The sequence below is a fragment of the Tetrao urogallus genome, assembly GCF_951394365.1.
Source record: "Tetrao urogallus genome assembly, chromosome: 1".
Classification (NCBI taxonomy): domain Eukaryota; kingdom Metazoa; phylum Chordata; class Aves; order Galliformes; family Phasianidae; genus Tetrao; species Tetrao urogallus.
In genome coordinates, this window is record NC_136813.1 from 132,687,801 (window position 1) to 132,713,468 (window position 25,668).

General features: G+C 48.1%; 1 protein-coding gene across 1 annotated transcript in view; it reads right to left on the reverse strand.

The window, feature by feature from the left end:
• Positions 1-7,639: 7,639 nt before the first annotated feature.
• Positions 7,640-25,668, reverse strand: part of CECR2 (CECR2 histone acetyl-lysine reader) — a gene marked incomplete at both ends in the record, with an annotated part of 92,679 nt that continues 74,650 nt past the window's right edge. Inside the window, 11 exons of the mRNA XM_079550854.1 lie at positions 7,640-7,780; positions 8,832-8,937; positions 9,435-10,824; positions 13,261-14,071; positions 14,301-14,429; positions 15,647-16,080; positions 17,490-17,616; positions 17,866-17,957; positions 18,044-18,081; positions 18,370-18,499; positions 22,299-22,455. Coding sequence (XP_079406980.1) covers positions 7,640-7,780; positions 8,832-8,937; positions 9,435-10,824; positions 13,261-14,071; positions 14,301-14,429; positions 15,647-16,080; positions 17,490-17,616; positions 17,866-17,957; positions 18,044-18,081; positions 18,370-18,499; positions 22,299-22,455 — 3,555 coding nt within the window. The remainder of the gene's footprint in view (positions 7,781-8,831; positions 8,938-9,434; positions 10,825-13,260; positions 14,072-14,300; positions 14,430-15,646; positions 16,081-17,489; positions 17,617-17,865; positions 17,958-18,043; positions 18,082-18,369; positions 18,500-22,298; positions 22,456-25,668) is intronic.

The window sequence follows — 25,668 nt, forward strand, 5'->3', positions numbered from 1 at the left end:
CGGCATTAACCCTGCAGAATACAGTGGGGGCAAAGTAGCACCTGCCCCTGCTCCCACTGCTCCCACGGCCCTGAGGAGCCACTAGCATGCATGTGTGAGGCAGGCCAAGGCGCGTGCTGGGAGCTGAGGGCACAGTGCTCGGCCTGAAAGTCAGCATGCAGCTCCTTCCTAGTGCCTGTGCAGGCACTGGGGCGCAGGAAGCCTGTGGCTGGAGTTACACATGGGCAGCGTGATGTCCTGAAAGTCTCCATGCTGAACACAGAATGGACTGCTTCCCAGGGGAATCTGTGTTTGGAGACCAGGAAGCATGCTGGGACGAGTCTCCCTGGGGAAGTGGAGATCAGAGGGCAGGCAGCCAAGGGGTGCGGGGCTGCCCAGTGTGCACAGACCATGTCCTCAGGGAACATCACTCTGTATGCAGGGATGTCTTCAAAGGGGAGACCCCAGCAGTGCTGGGATGGATTTCCCCTTGGGAAGCCAAGTGTGGAGGCAGGCATCCCCGGGGTAGGGATATGGCTTGCTGCTTGCTTTCCTAATTAAACACAAAGCCTGGCCTGGAAACCTCCCGCAGCAGCCAGGACCGTAGCAGTAGCAAAGCTGTTTCGCCCAGGCCTTTCCCTGTGGGGCCATGCAGGATGTGGCCCTGCCCCAGCCCCCAGTCCCAGCAGGGTGATGGATGGACTCTCCTCTGCCATGGCCAAAACAAAGGTCACGGCCTAAGGAAATTGCAAACAACCTGTGCCCACTGGCCCCGGAAGGAGCGATGCAGTCGTGACAGGGGGTGAACTTTAGTGATCCCACCATGCTGGCAGTCGCACAGGGAAAGGAATTTACAAAAAAAGGAGCAGGCACCCAGCTGGGAACATGCAGCTTCCTTGGGGCTGGAAGTTTCACCCATGGGGAAACACCATTTCCATTTCTTCCTTCCTCCTTGGGCACCCCAAGGGCATGCTGCCTGTTAGCTCTAGCAAAGCTACCCCATACTGTCGATGCAAATCCCATGCCAGAGCTCTCTGCGGGAGCAGCCATTTGTTTCCATGCGCTGAGCTGATGCCCATGGGACTCAATCGATTTGAGTCCTCCAGCCACCCCTGATCCACACCCGCACGGACCAGCTGCTGATTGCCATGATAGGGCTGGACAAAAGGGAGGCACGCATCCTAGTTTGTGGGGAAAAGAAAGTTAGAAAGGAAGACAGGAGTTTAAAGCATCAGAAAAAGCTCATTCTGAGGACCAGGTTTCCAGACCCACAGTGGGAAGGGGAGATACGAGACTGGTGCCAGCAGATATTAAGATGGAAGGTGAGGAAGGAGGGGTACATGGGGGGCCTGCTGCAGTAGCCCATGGGGCTACTGACAGCATCCTGCCAAGGCTGGGTCATGGCAGCTCCTGCAGCACAGATGGGCTTTGTCCTGGCTGCAGCTGCAGGGCTCTGAGTGATGCCCCCCCCAGGACTGGTTCCAATTAGCATCAGCGCCCAAGGATGAGGAGCAGTGCCCCTCCAGCCCCTGACCCATGCTTCCTGGGACTGCAGCGGCTGCATTCCTCCCAGCCTAAATTGGACAGCTTGCTCTCATCACTCTGGGTGTGAGAGGAGATGTGACAGAAAGCTAAGTCAGCCCTGAGGCTCCCAAGCCACCCGGGGAGCAGGGACACACTGGGAGTCGCCATCAACTCTTGGCCAGTTCATTTTCCTATCTTTGCTGGCAGCCTGACGCTGCTTAGGGCACAGAAAGGGACAGAAGAGCTACAGCAGCAGGAGGAGGTCTTCCTTTGGCCTGTGAGCACGGGGTCCTTTGTATGCACCTCTTTGTGGGAGTGCAGATGGGCCCGGGGAAGCTGTCGGGCAGGAGATGTGAGCAGCAGCATCTGTTAGCAGCCTGCTGGGGACACAGGGAGCACTCAGCAGTGCCAACCCAGGCGGGCATGCAGCGATTCCCTGTGTTGGAAAGAAATGGATTACAGGCAGCGTGGCCCTGTGCAGCCCTGGCCTTGCCTGTGTGCTCCCCACCCAGCCCACCCGCTGTCCCTGCAAAGGGAGACGAGAAAACACACCACAGCCAGGGAGATTGCTATTTTAAGAACGTACTTTATACAAAATAACCAATTCATATGGAAATAAAATCTACAGACCTCCAAGGATCAAGCTTTTAAAAAAGTTCTTTAAAAAAATTACCCAACACACAGTATTAAACTAACTATTGAGGTAACTGTCGCTCTGGGGAACAAAGGTAATCAGCAGACCAAGACAAAATATACACAATATAAAAATAAATAGCATTCCCCTTTCCAGTATTGACCAGGAAAGTTCACACGACCTTGCAGCAGCAGGAGAGAGAGGAGGATCCCTGACACTGTGCTCTATGGGATGGGGAGAGAGGCGGGCACGAGGGCCAGCGCAGGCTGGCAGCTGCGGCTCAAATTTGTCCTTGCACTGAGAAATTCGGGCTGCTGGCTTCAGCCCTCCCTTTGCTCAGCAGCTGGGCAGCTCGGCTGCTACCCGAGCCAAGGATGAGTGGGACCAGCCCTGAGCAGGAGAGCCCTGCCCAGAGCCCTGCGTGCTCAGATCCCCCCACCTGAGAATGTGAGCAGGGTTTCCACTCAGGCTGGGAGGTTGCTGCCCAGCACCGACTCGCCCTCCTGCTGCCCATGATAGTCGCCATGGGTTGACAGGGCCTGGTTTTGCCCCCACAGCTGCTGGGCCCCTCCCCACCCAGCACCAAAACACACAGCAACTCATGAACAGTCTCACCCAGAAAGAGAACGGCCCCGTGTCCTCCTTGTGCTCCCAACAGACAGATTACATTCTTTACAAACTTACAATAATACAAAAGAAAAAAATCCAACCCAAATGACAAAGCAAACCAACCCCACCCAACATCACCCCACTTCAGAAAACGGATGCAGTAGCATTGGCTCTCCCACTCCCAGTGCCAAGCCAGACAGCTCTGGATGCTCCCCTGACCCAGAGGCACAAAGTCAGGGCATGCCAACAACAGGCACCCCCTCCTGCCAGTCCTGAATCCAGGCTCGGCTCCAGTTGTTCTTTTCCTGACCTAAACCAACCCATCGGTCACTGGGAAAGCAGCCATGTGGCAGCAGGGCTGCAGGAAGCACCTCGCTTCCCAGCCACATCCTGGAGCCCTGCAGTGTGGTTTGGAGCCATCCCCTCCCTGCCATGACACAGGAAGGTTGGAGCTGCTCTGCTGCACACTGTTATCACTCAGGGAAATTAGGCAGCAGTGCTCACTGAGGTTGCCAAGGAATAGAGCTAACAGTTTTCTGGGCTGTACACAGCATTTTTTTTGTTAACCAAAGCTACCACAGAGGTAGACACAGCAGGTCCCACTCTGCAGTGGTGCCTGGCAGAGGGATGGCACCCAGTGCCACACCGTGAGCCCAGTGGATAGGAGGGCACTGCTGGATGCCAAGGACACCTTGATGTCACAGAGAGGGTGATGTGCACTCCCTGCCTGCTTTCTGCCTGCGTGTGCAGAGGAGACAGCTGGTGAGCTGAACCTTCTGCCCCTCCACGGACAGCGAGCTGCTGTCTCTGCATCTGACAGCAATGGTGAAGCACAGACAGAAGGAGCTTGAAAACTAGGTAGCAAGGAGAAGGGAAGCACTGGTGCATGACACAAAGCAAAAGCCCACGCTCTGGTTCCTGCAGCTGCTTGGCTGCCTTGGGACAGGAGGATGCTGCTGCACAACTTCAGCTTGCCCTGTGTGGATTGGAAGGCCCAAAGAGTCCCTGGCAGCCCCTGGCCCAACGTTGCCCACACTGAGGAAACTGCCCACGGTCAGTTCCACTTCTAATCAGGTGCCGATTTCCCAATTACTGCTCTTCTGCCAGCGAGCCACATTTTTTCCAAACAAACAAAAGCAATGGATAGAGAGACCTTGTGGAGCTGGTGACAATCCCAATGATTCTTTAGCCCTAATTATTCTCTCGTCTCCCTTTCCACTGCTGGATGCAGTCATGGCTCTCTCCTGCATGCACCCTCTTCCGACATCCACATTTTAGAAAGAGGAAGAGCTGTGCCGTATCTCCACTGCTGCAGAACAAGGAGGAAAAGCCCAAGTGGACACTAGGCTATCAGCATTAAAACTATAAAGAGCCCATGGTCTCTCAGACACTGCATACAAGTGCAGAATGCACAGAAAGCTGACAGCCATCAGTGGAGCAGACAAATGCGGGTCGTTCTCTCATTATACTTTCATCTTAAATGGAGAAGTGTTGCTGTAAAGAAAGAGAAGCTGCCTCAGTCAGCAGAATGAGAGACAGCCCCCGTGATGAGCTTTCAGATAAGACATCAAGAAGCTGATAGCTCTCCAAGACCCCAAGAAACCACACGTACAAAAATACACACAGGAGATTTGCTTCAGAATTCTGCATGGGAAAGGCATTCAGCAGATGAGAAAGAACTAGAAGCCATTCCAAGAAAAGTGTCTTTGTGTACTTTAAAGTCACAGATCAAACCAGCCAGGCCTTGAAACTTCAAATTTGCTTTCCTCTTTTGTCCTTTTCATTGCAGCCTGGTACTGTGGCTTGCCACCGCACGCTTTGGTCACACCATGGCATTTTAAAGACTGCAAACTTCTGCTCCGGACACGGCTCAGATCCCTGCGAACCCTCAGCTACTGATCTTCCTAAAATACTTGGTTCAATTACCAGGGCCCCTGGTGCTGGTAATTGCTTGGCTACATGGTGCTGAAGATGCCAAAAGTTCCCAGAGTCAAAGATGATACAACTGCATTTAGAATGGGACTGAGCATCATGTGCCACTTGTACCACAAGAGCATTAGGAGATTTTGGCATGCTCAGCATTGTTTGTTCTGTTATGCAATCTTGTTCAACACCTACAAGGGCTACCATGAAAGTAATGCCTCCTATTTTATTCTGCTGGCCCACGATGCCGGAGTTGAATGTTGGTGATATGGCAGTTGAACCCTCTCACCAATATTCTGTTACACTTTGTTGCCATGTGACAGATGGCAGCAGAAAGGCAGTCTGACAGAATGGCATCTGACATGGAAGTGTGTTTGAAGCAGAAGTACAGAACTGAATTCCTCCGTGCGGGAAAAGAGAGGAACTAAACAGGAGGCATTACTTTGAGAGTGACCTACATCTATAATTACAAAACATGTATTTCATATGAAAATAATAATACCTACAGGAAACTTTGCAAAGTCACTTGCCCAATATGCCTTCTGAAAATGGTTCACTTGGCAATATACTGTACTACAGCACTGCAGAGGATGAGAAAGAGGAGGTTCTCATCAGATTCCAGAATTTTCCAGTACTCTGCTGAAAAGTCTTTCGAGTGACGCAAATACAGTAATCAAAGGCTATTTTAAAAAATGCAGCTACTTTTCTTCAGCACTGTACACCAACTCAAGGAAAACAACCTCAGCTTGTACCTAAAGAGCTGCTGGTTTACTCTATTCTAAATCCCTCGTTAAATCTGTCCCTTTAACAGTATCTACAAACCAGCCCACACAGCATAGGTGGGAGACCAGAAACAATGAAAATTTCATTCTCTGCTTCTCTCTGTGCACTTTTGCTGTTGTCCCACCCCACTAACTGCTCCCGGTCTCTGGGAGGTGCAAATTTTCAGTTATTTGTTCAGATTGTACCCAGCGAGATAAAACTCTGATTTTGGGGGGAGAAAGGGGTGGTGTGCTTAGATATCATCACAAAACAACAACAACAACAACAAAACAGAATCCAACCCAAACACAACCCACAAACATTACTGAGCAAAGTATTTCAAAGTCTGGAAACTCAGAACTAAGGTTCCACAAGCAACACTTGGCCCTGTCCCTAAGATATCCCTGTAGTCCAGCCATTGTTCCCTCCGTGCTACATCAGCTCTTTTCTAATACAAACCACGTGTCTCCCTAGTAGCAACTAACTTCTGTTAGTCACTTTCATCAGAATTACCAACTACCAATCAAAAGCCATTTACTCAGAAACCCACTCAACCCTGCCAGGTAAGGGACAGCACGCCTCATACTCCATATAGGATCCTAGGGCTATCTATCACTGCCTAACTCTCCATTACCTTCTCTGCAGGCAGACCACAAGCAATCCTTGCCTTATTCCTCCTGTTTTGACCTAGGGTTGGCACCCATCCAGATGCTGTGACCCCCATGTTTTCAGTGCCAGTTCCAGCTGAAGATCAAGAGTGCTTTGGCTTTTTTTATACCATCTAAAACCTCCTGTTCCATAAAGTTCTCCATAAGCTCAAAGGCACTTCAAGTATCTGGGTAACCATCCTTGATGCAGAAGACACAGGCTGAAGTACGACAAGGGTTGTTTGCAGAAGATGCATTCATGTTCCCAGCATTTCAAACACTTTGCTCTAAGTTAGACTTTACAGAGCCTCCATTTTTAATGAAAATTAACTACGAAAACTAAAGACAGCCTTAAAAAGAGAAGCAATTGCTTCTTCATTTGTCCTAAGCTCGCTGAACTGAACAGTGGTTACACTTACACTCATTCTCATACCAAAGTCTTCCTCTGGGGAGGAGCCAGAACAGGGAGCAGCTGCAGGCCACAGGCTGGCTGAAGCACTCAGTAAGGAGCAGTCTCATAAACACACCTGTGGGACTAGCAGGAAGAAGTTCTAACTCCTGTTAGGCTCGGTGTGGCCATGCATGCTGATGCAGCGCAGCTACTATGGGTGACGGCACCATTTGAAATGACAACACAGGCAGAAAAATTCTCCAGAAACCTGAAGCCAGGAACCCTTCCCTGGCTGGTACTGCAGACTCCGGGGCATGCTATTCTGTCCTCACACGCTCACCTCTGCCACCACAATTTGGCAGGCACAATGGCACATCCTAATTACACTACTGTCCCTTCAATGCCAACTGCAGCCCATACTGAGGCTGTGATCCAGATCTTTCTGCCCAGACTTGCAGTGTAGCAACTCTACCTGGCTTTACTCCAGCTCTGCCAAAAACATTCACCTATGTTAGTTTTAACATAGTTTATGTGGATACATACCTGCTGATGAGATTTCTAAGCAACTTGTCAAACCTACACTTGAACTTCAGCATCTGGCCAAAGACTTGGGGCACCGGGGTTCCTCTGTGCAGTGCCACTGCTGGTGGAGAGTCCCTACAGATTGTGTATTGACTTGAGGGAAGTTGCCACCAGCCTGTGGTACATGCTACTACAGCACCAAAGATGGAGAAGAACAGACTCCATTCAAGCACACAGCTCTCTTGTCTCTTACTGCCTGAGCCATTCCATCAACTCCAGATTTCAAATCAGTGCTTGCTGAATCACCTGCTACTTGCTGAAGCAAACCCAACTCCTCAGGCCAACAAACAGCTTACACTGCAGCAAACTGCTCCATCAAACCAACCTCACGCTCTTCCACAGGCAACTGAGATGTCAGGGATCTCAGCTTACTTTCTGCTTTGCTGCTGCCCGTAGGTAAATATAGCAAAGGACAGAGAAACTAAGGAGGGATGCAGTTCCCCTCCTTGTCAGCAGGGAATACAGCCCTGTACAACACTTGTTCCATGGGGTAGGTGCTGTTCCACAGTCAGCAGGCACTGGTTTCACCAAAATAAGTCCAAGGTGACCAACTGGGCCCTTTCTTGTTTCCATGAGTACAAACTACTCCTACGAGAAAGGCAGGGAGAAGGGTACTACGCTAGCAGAAGGGACAATTCTGTGAGCGTCCTGTGCTGGTTTCAATTCCTGGTCCTGGTTTCCTTGTTCCCCCGTGATGACAGGAGCTGGAAGTGCACTCAGGCCCTGGATCTGGAGGGGCAGAGGCAGGGGTGAGAGTGAAGGAGGAAGAGGAGAAGAGAAAGAGGAGGACACGTTATGCTCCTGAGCAATTCCTGATATTCAGCCTAACAACTATCGGGTGGCGTCACAGCTGCAAAGGACAGCAAGTCATTCATCGCATGTTCCCTGACCTCTCCCCGCTCCCCCAGACCCTCACCCTATCCTGAAAGACTTCAGTGTGATATGATTGTAAACAGATTCCTCCAGTGCTAAGCCCACTACAAGCTGGGCCCACCCCCTCCCCCATTATGTACAATACATTCACCAACAACAGAAATTTATTTAAAAAGGCAACAGGTTAAATTCTGTAAACTGGATCCAGCTCCAAAACACACACGTTAATACTACAAGTAAAATTCCATCATCGTCCTCTTCCACCCTGAAAAATATACCTGAGTTTAGCAGTCAATGAAAGTTCCAGCCCCCACCCCCACCCTCCCCACACCAAAATCCCTCAAACCCTGAACGAGACGCAGTCTCCAGTCTCAGAAAGCCACTAGTTTGGCCATGCTCGCCCTGTGCTGGCAAGCCGGCTGCTCGGCCGGTTGGCTGGGGCCCAGCACAGCTCCGGAATTCCAGCACAAACGCCGTCGGGATGCTGCGATCCATGGACCCGGGAAGCTACATGCTGCTTGGATGAGGGGAGGGTGGGAGGAAGGCCTGCCCCTCCTCCCCTTTGTCCAAATTACGTGTGGCTTTCATCTTCGTGAGGTCCTTCCTTCCTCAGACTAGCTCTGGAAGAAGAAAAAGAGGAGTTGGAGACCTTCAACTAGCAGCTGTAGAAAGGAGCAACCTCACAATTTCATGCTATTACTCCAAAGCTGGCACTACCTGTGCTAACAGATAGTCAACTAGTCAGCACAGTCAACTGTGACAAAATAGACATCTCCAGCTCCTGTGCCTATCAGTAAGCTCACTTCCCAGCTTCCTCCAACGCTTCCCACTGCTAGCAAATACTTCACTCCTTTAACTGGCAGAGCAAGAAAAGGCTCTCATCTGAGCTCTCCTTGGTGGCCCTTACTTGATCCAGAGGCAACGCTGATGATTTTTGTGGCGTCAGATCTTCTCGAGACATGGTTGCTGTAGGCATCTTCGGGAAAGGAACTTGAGCCTGATGCATTTGCATTCTGTAGTCAGGTTTAATGGAGAGAGTTTTAGCACATGAACATCAAGGATAAACCCCATCTACCTGGATGAATGCAAACATGCACCACTCACACAGAAACACTGAAACAGACTTCAAAACAAGGCTAACTTCCACTTCAGTTAGCTACTCCCTCCACTATGAATAGATGCAACAAAATTCTTGCAAAGAAAGTGGTCAGAGACCTTTTGATTAAGAGATGCACAACACCAGACAACACATTAACAAAATACCATCAGATAAAACAAAGCCCTGGTGTGGAAACGGAACGGACAAGCTAACAGGTCTCCATGATAGCTAATATTACTAGTTTTAAAAAGCTGCAGCTAGACTCTGCAGCTCACAGAAAGGTTTAACCATCTGTTAGCCCTCCATAGTACCTGAGACTTCAGTCTGGGCCTTTCAAGGATATCGAACACATGCTGCTACCCAGGCATCGCTCCCTCCCATCTCACCTTCTCACAGAAAACATGCTCTTACCCCGATGGTCTATACAAGTCCTGGGGTGGCCCCCCCATGCCACCTCCACTGCCTCTCTGCTCCATCAGCAAGGCCTGAAAGTGACCTATGTTCTCCTCCCGGCAGCGGTACAGGGGTCCCTCCTGAGAGAGGCCATTAGCTTGGCCAGGGGCTGGATGATGAGACAGGTGGGCATTCATGGGTGATCCGTACGTCCTGGGCTGGAAATGACCGGCGGGATGCCGGGATGTGTAGGGAGAGCCAGTCTGCAGCATCATCCCGTGGGGAGGGAAAGCTGATGGCCCAAATCCCATTCCCGAACCCAGGTGAGGTGGGGGAGCTCCATAGAGAAACTCTCCTGCTGCCACCGAGCTTTGCCTCTTCGTGGCTGCGTTGTGGTTGTCCAAATCTAGGAACTCTTTGGGACTCTCCGGCCGCTCCTGGGATTCCTCAGACTTCTCATCTTCAGGCCCCAGATCCTGCCCGTCGCTTGGAGAAACCTCTTTGGCACTCGCTACGTCCATGCGGTTGGGAGAAGCCAGGGCAGCACTCAGTGCCTCACAGCCCTGCAAGCTGCTCACATTTCCCCGGTCAGAGAAAGGGGGTCTGGCCAGGGGCGGGTGGCCGCTGGGGCTGGCCTGGGGGTGAAGAGGCCTCTGCCAGTCCGAGTAGCCCTGCGGACAGGCGTAGTAGGGTGGCCGCTGGTAGTGGTGGTAAGAAGGTTGAGGCTGGGGCTGGTAGGGGTAGGGCATGCCCTGGTGGGGCCGATAGCGAGGGAAAACCCCGGGATGGGCACTGCTTGGCTGGAAGCCCCGTGCAGGAAAATGCTGCGGGTGGGACACTGGGGGAGGCTTCCCACCCATCACTGGGCTGAACCCTTGCAGCCCCGGGTTGATGTGATAACGAGCAGCTGAATTCGGGTATTCCAGACCCGGCATGTAGAGAGGGTGGAACTGGTTGGGGGCAGCTCCCACGGTGCCAGCATCCATGGTGGGAAGGCTGGTGCCCTGCCCCATGCAAGGCACGGCAGCTTCGGGCAGAGCCTTCCCTCCACCGCAGAGGGGCTTCTCCATCAGGCTGGCAGCCAACCCCTTGCTCTCTGCCGGCCCTTCGCCCGCTGCCCCGTTTTCAGACACGGGTCCTCCTCGCTCAGGGGTGGATGCCAGGTCCCTCATGCACCCCTGGGCAGCTGGGCCGGCGTAGCTGCTCTCGGCCGGCCACGTGCCCTTGCTCTGGTTGGCCTTCAGATCACTCTTCAGGCTGGAGCCATCTCCCTCCCCATCTGGGGGCAGGTTGCGCCGGGCACACTCCATGGGCAGGGGGGGCTTGGGATGAGGTAGGAGTTTGGCGTAGGCCCTGTCGGGAATGCCGATGCACTGAGCCTTCTCCTCCACGCCGGCCAGTGGCTCCACTGGAAAGAGAGGGTGTAAATGTCAGGTGCTGGTCTTGTTTTGGAAGGCAGCCCTCCTGAACCCACACCCATGCCCATGCCCACCCAAAGTGGATTTGCCAAAAAATAATTCCTCTCAGCTGAGTCAGATATGCCAAAACAACCTCCCAGGGCCCACTTTTGGCAGAGAGAACAGCAGCCTCATTCATGATGGGTTTCTCTTCTCTATGGCTGCTGACACAAAACCACAGCAAAAACTTGAGGGGTGGCTCTGACACATCCTCCACATTTGGTTGGAGAAAGTACCCCAAGGTGCTGAACTGTTCAAAAGGAAGGGGAGTGACTTTCTAAAGCCACAAAGATGGTTCCATCAGAGATTTCAAAGTGCTTCAAAGCCTAAAATACCTCATCCCCTACTCAACTCTATTCACACCATGGCCAGAGCACAGCACGAGGATAAATGTGAACTCTGTGGGGCTGCGGCTTTCCTCCCACAGCCAATGGAAAGCTCTTCTTTCACAGATCCTTAGAAATCCCAAAGGGCATTTTTGCAAAGCTGGGCAACCTTTTAAGAGCTTGTTCTTTCAAAAGAGCTCTTTTTAATACTACTCATGAGGTTGCATACCTCTCAGGGAAAGATGGCATATGTGAACTGAGTCCTTATGATTTCCATTAAGATAAAACCCCACTGTAGACAGCAAATCACCATCAGAGTAACCTGGCACACATGGCTTTGGTCTGACAGATGGGCATGCAGAGGCTGCCTCATAGAAAGGCTGCACTAGAAAATACTGCATGTTCCCCACGAGAGTGAGCTAAAAGCTGGGGCTTTTTTGATTTCAGGTTGTATTGCCCTTTCTGGGCCACAAACCCTGCTTGCCTGCAGTTGGGCAAGAGCACTGCCACATACCAAGGCACTGTGAAGCCAATCACAGCCACGTTTTAACCAACTATGATTTGGAGATCACAAGAAGGCTGTGGTTGTAATGGACCTTAAAGATCATAGATCATCCAACCCCCTGCCATGGGCTGGCTGCCCCCCACCAGTGCAGGCTGCCCAAGACCCCATCTAACCTGGCCTTGAACAGCTCCAAGGATGGGGCACTCACAGCTTCTCTGGGCAGCTGTGCCAGCGCCTCACCACCCCGACTAAAGAATTATTTCCTAATATTTAACCTAAGTATCCTATCTTTTAATTTAAAGCCATTCCCCCTTGTCCTATTCACTATCAGACTGCATAAAAAACTCGAAGATGCGGCCACTCTGCTCTGAAATCACCCAGTGTTCTCTCCCAGTCTCTGTTCTATATCCAGCACAGCTAAATGATAATGAGTTTTAAGCAATGCCACACAAGGAAAGAGTTTCCTCTTACTTTAAGGCACACAAGGCATTGATAAAAATACAAGGTTTTTGATCTCTAGTTTACCAGCTAGAATTAATGAAATATTTGTTTTTGATCTCTAGGGTTTTTTGATCTCTAGGTTTAAGGTTTTTTTGATCTCTAGATTACCAGCTAGAGTGAATGAAATTCCACTAGAAAGAAACTTGTGGTGGCACATATGACACGTTGCCATCCCATCTCAACTGACATGGCTGCTCAGCACCTTGCTGGCACTCCTCCTCTGTGAAGATATTGAGACATTAAGCTCATGAGGCAGATGTGCATTTCAGAGAAGTCACACTGACAGACACTCAAAGAAGTGTATTTAAACCATTTACGCACACTACATTTACTCTCCTTACCTAACTCTTTGCAGACTCAATTTTTATATTAAATCCAAGTGAGCTGTAAGAAGCATCACAGACTGTGCTTTGCATTTGCACCCAAAGGCAAACTGACAACTTGCAGGTATAACTGGCAAGGAGGGGATCTCTGGCAGGCTACAGTAAGACGAAAAATCTTAGGAAAACTTCAGTGATGGCTGGAGCAGGAAATGTATAAAATATATAAAAGAAAAAGTGTGTATACAAATGATGTGCCCCACAGCTGTTTGATCAGTAATTTAATTCTTTTCTAGAACAAAACTCGCTTTTGCTGCTGAGCCTCTACCAGTATTTAAAATGGACTCTGGTGAGTCTGAAAAAAAAAACAAAAACAAACTTCCCTCCTCTTTAGTGGTGCAAATCTGAATAAAACCACATCTACAGATACAGGCTTCATGCATCAGCAACACAATTAAGGTCGGTACACCAAGACTTTAGAGCAGTAGAGCTACTCTTTGTGAATGCCCATCCACTGGAAACAGCTCCTTGCTCCCCACAGGCACAAAAAACATAGAATCATTTGAATTGGAAGGGACCTCTAAAGGTCATCTAGTCCCACTTCTCTGCAATGAACAGAGACATCTACAGCTAGAAGGACCCATGAGGCTGCATCCTCTACATCCAGAGTCCCTGGCAGTAGCAAAGACAGACGAAAAGCTTCTATGTGGCCTCTGGTCAGCCACGGGGAGTTACCTTGGTTGCTCTCCGGCTCCATGGTCTGATCCTGTGAGCTCCCATTCCCAACGACAGGCTTTGGGGGTGGCACGCCAGTGGAGGCAGCGTGAGCCAGCTGGGGAAAGGGCCCGGGAAGGTGCGGCGGGGGCGGCTGGCGAGGGTGGTAAGGCACGCCTGGCGGGCACACACGGGATGACAGCTGCTGCATGGCGATCATCTCTGGGCTGTCCATCATGGAGTCCCCACCCTGGCACCCTCTTTGAACCTGAGGCGGTCCCCCAAAAAGAGCGGCTGGTGGCTGCGGCATTCTCTGGCTGGCGGTTTTCCCAGGTGGTCTGATATACCCTGAGGGAGGCACCCCGTGAGGTAGAAAGTTTGATTGCTCAGTCCACTGGCTGGGAGGCAGAGGTGCCCGTATGGCCCGGGGCTCCATCATATGGCCGATGGCACGGGGCTGGAGCGAGGGCGCCGGCCCCAGGGGTGCCTTCTCCTCTGGCCCCACTGCACTCTGGCCGCTGGCTCCATGGCTGCCATTCCACAAGGCAGGGTGCCCACGGTTCAGGTACTTGTAGGGTCGGTACATGTGTCCTGGTGGCATCTCGGAACCCTCTGGCGGCCTCACTGGAGGCCCGTTGTGCCTGGGAGGAAGGAATCCCTGCTGGAACTGCGCTGCTGAGTAGACGGCGTCAGGAGGGGGTCCACTCATGCACCCTAGCTGCAAGGCGCTGGGACGGGGTCCAAGACCAGCAATGTGGGTCGGCCCTGCACACACCTGCTTCTCGGGAGTGGCCAGCCTGTGCCCTCGGTGCTCGCTCAGTCCCACGGCAGGCTGGGGAAGGAAAGAGAGTGGCTGAGTATCAGTTGGAGGAAGGTGGGTAAGCACCATCACCGGTGTGTTCTGAAGAGAGGCACCAAGGGGAGCAGAGGGGATCTGCAAAGTGCCTTTGTTTTATTACTACCAAAGCAGACAGCAGCGTTTGTAGAAACTATGGTGGTTTTTCTTTGTTGTTGTTGGGTTTTTTTGTTTGTTTTTCCTCCATTCGTTTGTTTGTTTTTACCTGCATGGCAAAGTGCTGGTGCTGTTGAACCGGGTCTCCAGGATGGGGCTCTGGCACTCGCGGTGAGCCATAGAGTTTCGTTGGATCTGATCCACGCAGGGGTCCAAACGTTCCTGGTACGGCTGGTCTCTGGGGGATGAGGAGGCGTGTGGGAGGGAGAAATAAAACCATTTGTGAAATGTAAAAAGGCAGCAGAACAGCTTCAAGCATGGAGAAGTCAAGATCTAAAGAACCACACAGAAAAGCAGATGGACTTTTTGTAGATACCATGAAAAACCCACAGGCTCTCTCATGAGATGACACAGTTCTCCACTCTCTCTCTCTCTCTCTCTCTCTCTCTCTCTCGTGTCCCTAGGCTCAAGCTGTGGTACACTCACACACCTCCTAGCTATTTAGGAGCAAACAAGAAGACTGGAGGGGACAGGGTTCCTCTCCTTGGAGCAAACCACAGGAGCACATAAGTAGAATGGCAGGGAATGTGCTGGATTTCTTTCACAAGAATAGCTGGCTCCAACTCTCCTACTGGCTTTCACTGTCTGCATCACAAGAACGGCCCTAAAACATTATTTAATTTCTAGCTAAAAAGAGAGGGGTATCTTGGTATCAGAGGAGCAGCTGTCACACTGCACCACAAGACATCACTGTTTAAAAAAGGAAAAGACAGTGAAGGATGGGTAAGGAGCAGCCCATAGAACAGGCAGAACAGGTGGTCCTCAGAGAAGAAACATCAGGCTAAAGGGAGGTCACTGCTACAGCCCAGGGTGGCCTTGTGTGTGGTTTTGTTTACAGCCTTTATGAATACTCAAAGCACGAAATGCAGAAGTACGCAGATGGCACAAAGTTACCAGGCATCTGTAAACAATTGAGACAAAAGAAGGCTGGCTTGCTCAGCATCATAAACTGGAGGTTAAAAGAGAAAACGTGACTACTTTACATGCACATGGAGTACCTCTCCAAAGAGAAAATAGAAGTGGGGGAGCTGAGGCTGACCAAGCATATGTGGGTACTTGCTGACATAGAATGTTACAAGACCACTCCTAACTACTGTGGCAGCAATCTGGAAAAGCCTTCAGTTACTGAAGTAGCTACTCTTCTAGCTTCAACATACTGTCTTAACAGTAACTATTTTCTGTCCAGTTTCCTCAGCCAACTACACGAAGACCTGGTAAGACTGAACTGTTTCAGGTTAAATTTAAGGGCTGAAATGTTTCAGTTTGAGAAATCACAGCTCTGACCCTCAAATCTCTGTGAAAAGATCCTTGCTGTATTCCACAGAATTTTGTTCTCTTTTCCCTTCCTGCCTCCACAGGCAGGATCGATAAAAACCATCAGAAACCACCCCTTACCATCTGGCCAGGATGTGGCACAGGGCTGGGCATGCCACCGTACTGCAGCGAGCGGGGGAAACCTCTCCCATTGGAAGGGCCCACTTCTCGAGGAGGCTGCATGGCGTTTCCACTTGGATCCTCTGCAGAGGATGAGGAGAAGGAGGAAGACGAGGAGGAGGAGGAAGAAGCAGGAGCCCTAGAAGTAGCTCGATACGGTGGAGGCTTCCCTCCGTTTTCCAGGCGTTGCTGCCTCTTGCCTGGTCCCTCTGAGTCTCGTGACCGAGTCCAAACATTGCCACCACTGGAGCGGCCAGTCCGCCGGCTCCTCTTCTCCCGCCTCCCGTCTTCTCTGATCCAGAACTCCTCATCTGTGTCTCCATCTTCCCCAGGGAAGTGCTTCATCATTGCTCGGTGGAAACATCTCTCCAAATTGTAAGCCATCTTGGTATATTCTGCCACAAAAAAAATCCAGCAATGTCAGGGACAGAGACTTTTAGAGAAGAACTGTCAAGCAATGCTGGACTTTTCTTATTTCCTAGCCAAATTACCTCCACAAAGTCTTTTGGAGAAAGACTTCCGTTTCTATCTAGCTGACTTTGGTTTATGTTCTTAAACTTGATAAGCAGTGCAGCATCAGATTTGTTCAGTAACCCCACCAGAGGACAGGCACACAGCCATGACAAAGTACCGCTAGCGGCACGGCTTGCACAGTCAGCATTAACCTAATGTCCCAGAATAGTGCCAAGAATTACATTATGACGGACACCACCTCTGCTTGCAGAGATGTGTGACCTGCACAGTTAGCCAGCAGTGCTGACAGAAGAAATGTTAACTTCCAAAGATACCCGATTATCTTTAGAGGCTTTTCTTGGACTGGTTCAGATCTCTGCTATATGCTACAAGACAGAGAAAAATCAGCAAAGACACTTTCTCCACTTTCAGCTTTTAAAGCATTTGCTGACCACGACAAAAAAGCTATTACAAATATCAGTGTCATAATCGTGTCATTTCCATGGTACAGTTCTGCTCAGGGGGGGCACCTACATTTCATTGGAATGGATAAGAATAAAAAAAGACGTGTGAGAGGTGTCAATGACAAGGGCTTGTAGCAAATAACTTTCCAGTTGTTTCTGTTGAAGTAGCCTAGAACTTCCTTGGGAAACAAAGCTCTCCCAGTGGCAGCACAGGAATGCTTTTACTTGGGGCCCACAGTGACAAGCTAAAGAGCTCGAACTAGTTCCAATTTGAAGACAGTCTGCAGTGATGACCCACCATATGGGAACTGATTTCTTACCTAAGCAACATGCAGAATTTTAATTGGCATGGCAATTAAACCCAGAGTTTCCCATTTGTGAACTCATGTTATTCATTCAGTAGCCAAGGAAGCTAAACAAGAAGATGTATTTTCCATCCCAAAGTCTCATTTCTCAGATTTCTGCATTACTCTGCAAACATTGAGGACTGACTAGACTCCTCTGCTCTTCAAAGTACATGTTAGATAGTAAGAGACAAAGAAGCACAGAAACATATGCAGGCACACAAAGGAACAACCTTGCAAAAAAACAAACAAAAACAAACAAACAAACAAAAAAAAAAAACCAGATTTTGTATGTTCCGTCTTCATTATCTACCAACATATGAGTCCCATTGTGCCAGCCCACAAATTAGCATGACAATTGTGCTGAAAACCTGTCTAATCCCTGGGCTTTATTAATCAGGAGCTCTTACTCTTTCCTCCAGACTCTCAAAAATACCCTGGAAGAAAATAGACATAAATCCAGTTGTGGTGAGTAGGGAAAGGTCAATACTTGTTTGGACTCAGCACTGCAAATAGATGAACTTAGCATCTTACTGCTCTTACCACTGCCTTCACCATTGTACTTAAGACAGTTCCTGAACATGGTCTTCATATCGCCCACAAATTCTTCCTTGGTGCAGTACTGACCTCCATTCAACTTCTTCTCCATGCTAGAGATGTCCATGGGGGCCTGAAATGCAACAAAGCTTCCCTTGAGTTACAGTGAGTGCAGTGGGACTTGCAGTGTTGCATAAATTACAAGCTTCTTCACAGAAAGGCATGCAGAGCAGAGACTCATCATGCATTTCCTAGACCCAAAGGAACCCCTGCAATTTGACTTTGAGGATAACACAGCCCACAGAACTTCAAAGCACAAATAAATAATTGCACCTCAGTCAACAAAGAGCATCAACCAGGCAAGCTGTATTGTCTTCCCTACCTTAATGATCTGGTAGTAGTTGGGAGCATATGATTCATCAACAGGTTCCAAGAAAGGCCAAGAATCCTTGTGAGCCTTTACCACATCTAGAACTGGTAGTCACAAAAGACAGGCAATTGTTAGACACACATGCCCAGTAGAGTCATTCAAAGAAGAAAAGTGGGACAGGATGACTAACCTTTATACATGGCTGTGAACTCATCATCCAGTTCAAAGCTGTAATTGAAAAAAAAAAAAACAACAACAGTGAACACAGACTTAGGACAAACAAGGCATTTCCTTTTACCTCATCTTCCCTTCCACACCACACGCAGTGCCATGATGTTAACAGGCTTCATCACAAACACTCCTCTAGCATGGAACAAATCCAGATGTTTCTCAGCTTATTCCTTGCAGCTCTCCAACCTCATTTCTCCCTCCTCATTTCTGTGAATGATCACACTCCTCCCCTCCCTACAAATGCCCCACTGCACAGGTGTACTACAGGCACAGCTGCATACTCACAGATCCTTGGCCCTTCGTTCTTCCCTGGTAGGGGAACTGGGATCCAAGTGGGAAAGCTCAGGTGGGAGCTCCTTCCCCTGTGCCAGCAGCCAGGCCCGCTCTTCACGAAGCTTCCTCCTCCTGGCTCGTTCTGCAGCAAGAAGGGAAAATGAGCAAAGAAGCCATTCAGCACTACTTGTCAACAGTGTCTTGCAGGGAAAAGTCAGGCAGATCCTGTGGCTTTCAAGAGCTCCACTGAAATGTTCTTTCAGCAAAGAAGCTGAGAAACTGATAGAATACCATGCACCACAAACACATCTCTTCAGTCTTTGTTGACAATGCCATCAAAAATTTTGGCATGATACTGTGATGCAGATCTCTTAGCCAACCTCCAGAAAAGTTCCTGAAGACGGCGTGGTACAAAGAGAGAAGTTCAAAGCACAGACTGAGGCACAGATCAGTTCAATGGAAAGAGTTGGCTTGCTAAGTTACCATCCTACAGCTGTTCACTGCTACTCCCATGCTGTCAAGAAGGAGCAATTATTCCTCAGCCACATGAACTCAAGGCAGCTGGTTTTGCACTGAGGATGATAAAGAGCAGTGCTGAAGGATGAATGAAGTTCTCCCATCTGGGTAGCAATGAGTAGCTGGGGTCAATAATATTTTCCATCACCAGAGCTAGCTTTGGGAAGATTGTTCAGGTGGGCCTTCACTGCCTGGGCAAGTAAACCACCATGCTGGAAGGCCATTGAGACAGGTTTGGTTTAAGAGGTGAAAGACAGGAAGAGGCAATGCTAGTAATATAATCTGTGGTTTGCAACCAGACAGCTGGCTAACAGACTGTTCCATAATATATAGTTTATGGACTCTTATGAGCCTCATTTCCTTTTTGTTAAAGCAAATCTGAATTCATTTGACTTGCTAAACACCTGCAATTGTATCAACCTTCTGCTTAAGCAGAACTTTCTGCAAAAGTACTCAAGGAGAGATGATACAGAAAAAAACACTCCAGAAAACAGGCCACAGCTGGGGCACGTGCTCAGGTGGAAGGGTATAAATATTCTCTCTTACTCCGCCATAAGAAAGCTTGAGATGGAGAGCAGGCAGACAAGAAAACTAGAAGTGGGCATCTCCAGAATAGCTCTATCCGTATTTCCTTACAGTCCTTACTCTGACATTAGAGTGACCACTTCCATAGACATTCTGGTGCTAAATATAAAGGTTTACATGTTCTTCCTGTAGAAACTGAGGAAAACGTCCTTCTCCCTGAAAAGAAGTTGACAGTCATAGCTTGTGCCCCATCAAAAAAAAGCAATGGATTTCTCTATTGGGAAGAAACCAGAGATGTCACAGTAACACACTGACATGACCACCATTAGCATCACTGCAAGTCATGGCTTCACATGAGGAACAAGTCCTTTATCTTAATGCATATTCTGACAAGATAACAGGTGTTCAGAAATAGCTACAAGGGAGATACTTACAGAGAAATCCACGACCAGATACATCAAAGACTAGTTAGAAAAAAGTCCAAATTTCCCATAACCAGACTGTGGGTTGCTCTGAAGATGAAAGGACAGGGCTTGCATTTAAGATGTCCTACAAAATCTATCAGCATCTTTTATACTATGTAATGAGAAGGAGTCCAACATCAAACTACAGTTAGCAGAGATTAGCAGAGTCAAGCACAGTTCAATACCGCATGCTTCTTTGGTAAAACTGACATCACTTAGATGGCATTACTATGGATGCCAAAGTGAACAAGCTGAGAAATATGTATGGCAATGACCTGGGCAGCAAAAGGAGAATTTCCTGGCAACAGCAACCAAGAGGTAAGGTCACGTAGATTTTAGAAATCCATCAGTACCCATCAGGGACCCAAATAAACTTGACAGGAATTGGTATGTGCTACCCTGATACAGCTCAGGCCCCTGCAGCACAGGAAGATTACACAGCATGTTAAAGGCACAGCTCACCGTAATTGTTGTAATGGGTTGAGATCTACTCATCAAGTATCAAAAGCTAAGTAATGCCCTAAAAAGTACCTCAGACAGCTAGCAAGTCATGTACGTGAGAGGTAATGTTTGAGCAGCATCTGTGAAGAAAACTGGAAAACTCTAACATTCTGTTCTGGTAGAAATCTAGAAAACTGCTTTAAGTCAAAGTCAGGAAAGTCCAGATGGGCCCAGCAGGAGGGTCACTAAATGGGGTGTGCGTTGGAGTGAGGGGAAGTGAAATCCCAGACTAGAAAGAGGAAAGCCATCTGAAAACAGGCACAGAGTCCAAAAACGAGAGCCAGGTGAAGTGCTGATGAAGTCTCAAAGAGCACAGACATTCCATTCTGTGTTTCATATCACCCCTCTACAGAAGATCTTGCAAAATCGCTTGGGATTTAACAAAAGAAGGCAAAACACAATAAAATCCTTGTTACTCTCAGTCAGGGGATGTCCAGTTTTAAAAAGTCTGAGCCAAGCAAAACAAATGACTTCATTTTCAAATGACTTTCTGTTCATCATAAGAACTACCACAGTGCTATGCTAATGGAGGGGGTGCTTGACAATAAGGAAAGATGGTTAAGAAGCCAAAGTTTTTCCTGGAAAGCTGCCGTTTCTAGGGATGAAAAACACTGAAGTGATTTAACTGAACAAATGATTTAAATAATCTTTCCAAACAACTTTTGCATCACTTTAGAAGTGGACTTCTCTTGACTCAGCCTAAACTGACTGGGGAAAAAGTTTGAACTAAACTGAAAGAAACTGTTCAAACGAAAATAAAAGTATGCCAGTCAAAGAAAGCACTAATTAATACAAAATGGCTTAAAACAATTTACTGACCAGCCCCATGCCAGTTTTTTGACTGGCTCTGGTACATTCACATCAGATGACACAGTGCTTGTGTTAACCCAAAAACTGACACAGCTTATAAGAAAACAAGCCCAGCTCTGAAAATCACATTTGTCTTTGCAGATCTTCAGGATCTTCAAGATTAATTTTGTCTATACAGGTAAAGAATTAAAGCACAAAGAATATGCAATATGCCAAGGTGAAACAGATGTCTGTGGCAGATCAGGAAGCTGGATGACTCTGAATTTAGAGCACCAGATCAGCCAGGACTGGCAACCAGAAATATATGAAGGCCAAGTAAGTAATTGGATTCTCAAAGGGTTAGAAAGTAAGCAGGTAAAAGAAGCTATTCTTAGATAACATCTGGTCTGCTATCAAACATCTGGTAGCAAACTGTTTCATCTTGGAAAGTTTATGGGGTTTGCATGAACTTTTTTTTTCCCTTCCCCTTCTGATTCTTTATCAATTTAAAGACTCACAATACTGATACCGTCATGCAGCATGTGAACAGTTTCATGAAGACGTTGCGTTTCCCTAGAGCTTCAACAGCCCAGCCAGTCACTGTGGCAGAGCAGAAAAAAACTGAAGTTATCACTTGCCAGTGCTCATTTTAGCCTGGTCCTCTCACCTTAAGTTTTCTAGCTGATGAGGTCAGTAGCAACATGAAACTACTATTCTTGCTACTCCCATGTCATCCCCTTCCATTCTGTCCTGAAAGGAGTCCTTTCGTCATGCAGCAGACCAAAAGGACAAATGGCTGTTCAGCAAGAGTAAAGTCAGCTAATCCGGCACACAGAGAAATACATGAGGACCACAGCAGGAAGATGGAAGGAGGAAGCAGAGGAACAATATGAATGGTGGGAGAAAATGAGTATAACTCAAAGGTAGAAGACAAAACTGAAGGGCACATAAGATAACAGTCATCAACACAGAGATGGAGGACAAGGCAAAAAGAAACTAGTGTCAGACCAATTTATCTGAGCCAAGTCCAAGAAAAGACATCTCCATTAGCATGCCTGGCAGGGGAGGAATGCAAATGGTAGATCTTAATTCAAGGCTTTGGTCTCAGCTTCGAAATCTCCCAGCTCTGCTTCACACTGCACGTACCTTCCACTGCTTTGACCTTCTCCTCCATCTCTCTCTTTCTCTCCTCCTTTAGCAGCTGCTCCTGCTCCCTTTTCTGCACCGCTATAAGGATTTGGCGCTCCTCTTCTTCCTCTCTGCGCCTCTGCTTCTCCACTGAACTGAGCACATTTGGGTTTACCTGTGACAGAACAGTGCACAACAAAAATGTAATGCGTTGACTTATTCAGGTCTGAGCAGAGGCAGGTTTACTTTGAGAAAGTACTAGGCACAGTGAACGCTGGAACGACAACAAAAAGATCTGTACATGTGAATTCTCAGATGAAAAGCAACACGTAAAGGAAAGTTACTTGTCAAGCAATGAAACCCTACTGACCCAAGGAGAAAGGAAGGAGAAGTAATTGGTTAGACAAACTGCTGCTCCATCAGAGATGTATCTTTCGGATTTCCCTTCTGGGCAAAGAATCCTGGCTGTTGATATCTCTATGCAGCACCTTCTACTCTTTCCATTAACCGAATCTCGAGCTGCAAGAACAAGCAGTAAAAACTACTCTGCTGAACCCGGCTCTATCATACAATACACAGTACTTGGGACAGAAAAAGAGACCAGTATGGCCTTACATCAAGGTATTCCTTGTGTTTCAAAGTGTATTTCTGTATGCTAATCTCCCCCAAACTAGCTCTTGCTCATTTATTTGGGCAGGTTTTTTTTCTACTGAGTCCCCTGGCCAGGATTCTCATTCAAGTACGCCTGGTTCTTTATTGCCCTACTTCCTTACCTCCTCATGCCCAGCAGGCTGTAAGGCTGTGTTTGATCCCACTTAAGACTGCACACTTCCCAGACCAGGAATTGCCTGCTCCTATTTCTCCAATAAAGTGCATAGTATGTATACCACAGTGTGGAATAACCTTTATTGGTTTAATTTAATTAAACGACAAATGAATCAGTCAACCACTCCTTGACTTATGCAAGATCAAGGTAAGTGTGCCTGATAAGCATGGAATGTCTACTAGAAAAGAACAACGTGCATAGTTTTGTTCACCTTCATTTTCAGTGACTAACCAGCAACTATCACTTAGGCAGAAGGCATTTCCTGAGGATTAGCAATCAGCTGGAGTTCCCTGGTTGGTGCTCAGACCATCAACCTCCCCAGGCCTATTATAATCCCCAGAAAAAAATCTGGCACCACGGTTACTATTTTGTTCTTGTTTCATTATCTAGAAGAGAAACCTCCAAGTGTCTTGGTAAATGCCCAGAAAAGTTGTCTGTTTTACCACACATTCATTCCCTCTCTGCCTCTCCTTCTCCTATAGGCTTTTAGTCTACAGTATCCCCAGGTAGATCTCCACAATGAGCATCACATGTTATTTCCATGTCCCCAGTAGAAATACATCAAGATAATTATGCTTCTACCACAAGCAGCTACAGAAAGAAGCCTCCAGTATGAGATTCTTCACAACATCAGGACCTTAGCCTACATTTAGGGACAGACTGGACAGCACAAACACCTAGTCTGTGCTGATCTTTTTAGGCAAAACTCACAGCAGGATCTCACCACCAGGGAACTCTGCCTATGTTCTTCTCCTTTTTAGATTTTGCCAGCTATTAGCAATTAACGCTTGCACTAATTTCCTAGGGAAACTGTTCTGTGAACCCCAGCTTGTTTAGGTTAGCCACGTTCTCCTCACTTTCAGTCCAAAGTTAATTTTTCATCCTCTCATTCCATCCAATTATGCCTAATTACGCTCCTCAGTGTTGGCATAAATGTTCCTCTTCTTCAGCCACATTCCAGTGTTTATGGGCTTCCTCAGACACTTGCACAAAACTTCTGTGTTTCTGTACCTAGCTTAAATGTTTCTGCATAAAGCAATCCTTCCAGCTCCCTAATCATTCCTGTTGTATTTCTCAGATGCTTTCACCTCCCCATCAATAAGTAAACACCAGGATGCCCAGTACTGACACTGGTACATCAACTACAAGACATTAAGAACTTACAGAATTAGGTCCTACATTTTCACTTTCTATACTTTTCACCTCTTTCTCAACCATTCTACTATCCTATTCTCTACTCATACACTGCACATATCTTTTCAGCTGATCCTGACGGTCTTGAAACAGTTTTCTTCTAAATTTCTTGTCCAATCCTTAAATTATAATAGAAACAAAAAACAAAACAACAACAACAAAAAAAACCTTTGTGTTCTGCAGCCATTAGGAAGAGAAAGAGGAGAGCAGAAACCAGCCACCAGAAGTCAGCACAGTAAAGATTTAATTGAGGATGTGACCATCAGCCTTTGGTTTCTCTAGCCTGTAGACCTAAGCCAGCCTGGCATGCCACACTGATTTGAGCAGGTGGTACACAGCTAAGACCTCCTTCTCCCCTAGATTCATACAGCATCCATCATTCAATACCTACAGAAACATGAACACAACATCCAAGTAGCAGTGGTGAAACCAGGACCTCTCTGAGCCTGCTGGGTGCATTGAGCACTCTAAGCTGTAATGGCGCAATACAGAATCCACACCACATTCCAGATCAACCCACCACAAATGTGGCATTCACACAGCAGGGGGACAATGTCAGGCAAAGCAGACGATGCCATCCTAACAGATCTCGTAAGAGAAGGGATGACAAACTCAGTCTAGAAGGTATCTAAGGCTGCAGCAGATGCCCACAGTCACAGCATGTGCTCCCCTGTAGATCTTGCAGTAGTAGAGCAGCAGTGGCAATGCTGGGATGGGCTCTTTGAGACACTGCAGATGCAGAAATAGCTTGATTTCCAGAGGGACCTACTGCCTGCTGCCCCACTTACACCCATTGGAGCTGACTGGGCTCATATCTCAGAGTTAAAAAAGTATATCTATGTATGAGAAAAAACAAAGCCAAATAAAATTAGACAGGAGGTCCCAAACTCATACTAGGTGTGACAGACCTACTGGCAAGACAATCACAAGAAACTAACACAAGTTAAGCCGCCTTCTTGAAAGAAAAGGTGGAAAAGGGCATTTCTCTTGGCTTAATACTCAAGTGAAAACAACAACCCACACATCTGTGACCATGGCATCACCACCTCCTTCCCTCCGCCAGAGAGCACTCCAGGACACAACATTGCTGCCTCCCCCAGACCCCAAAAGGGCAAGTTTTCTATCTTTTCCTTTGCTTTCAGACAGTGGGTATCAGACTTCAGGAGGAACCAGAGGCACAGATGCCCCCCAGCGCTTTGCCCTTCAAACCCTCTCTGCTCTGATTTCTGCAGCACTGCCCTAATGAGGGTGCTGCTCAGGCAACTCTTTAATGAGGAGCTAATCTGAACCACCTGTTGAGAAACCCCCGCAGGATTAGGAGCCTATGGAGCAGTTGTATCTTGGACAAACGTGGCATCCACTTCGTGG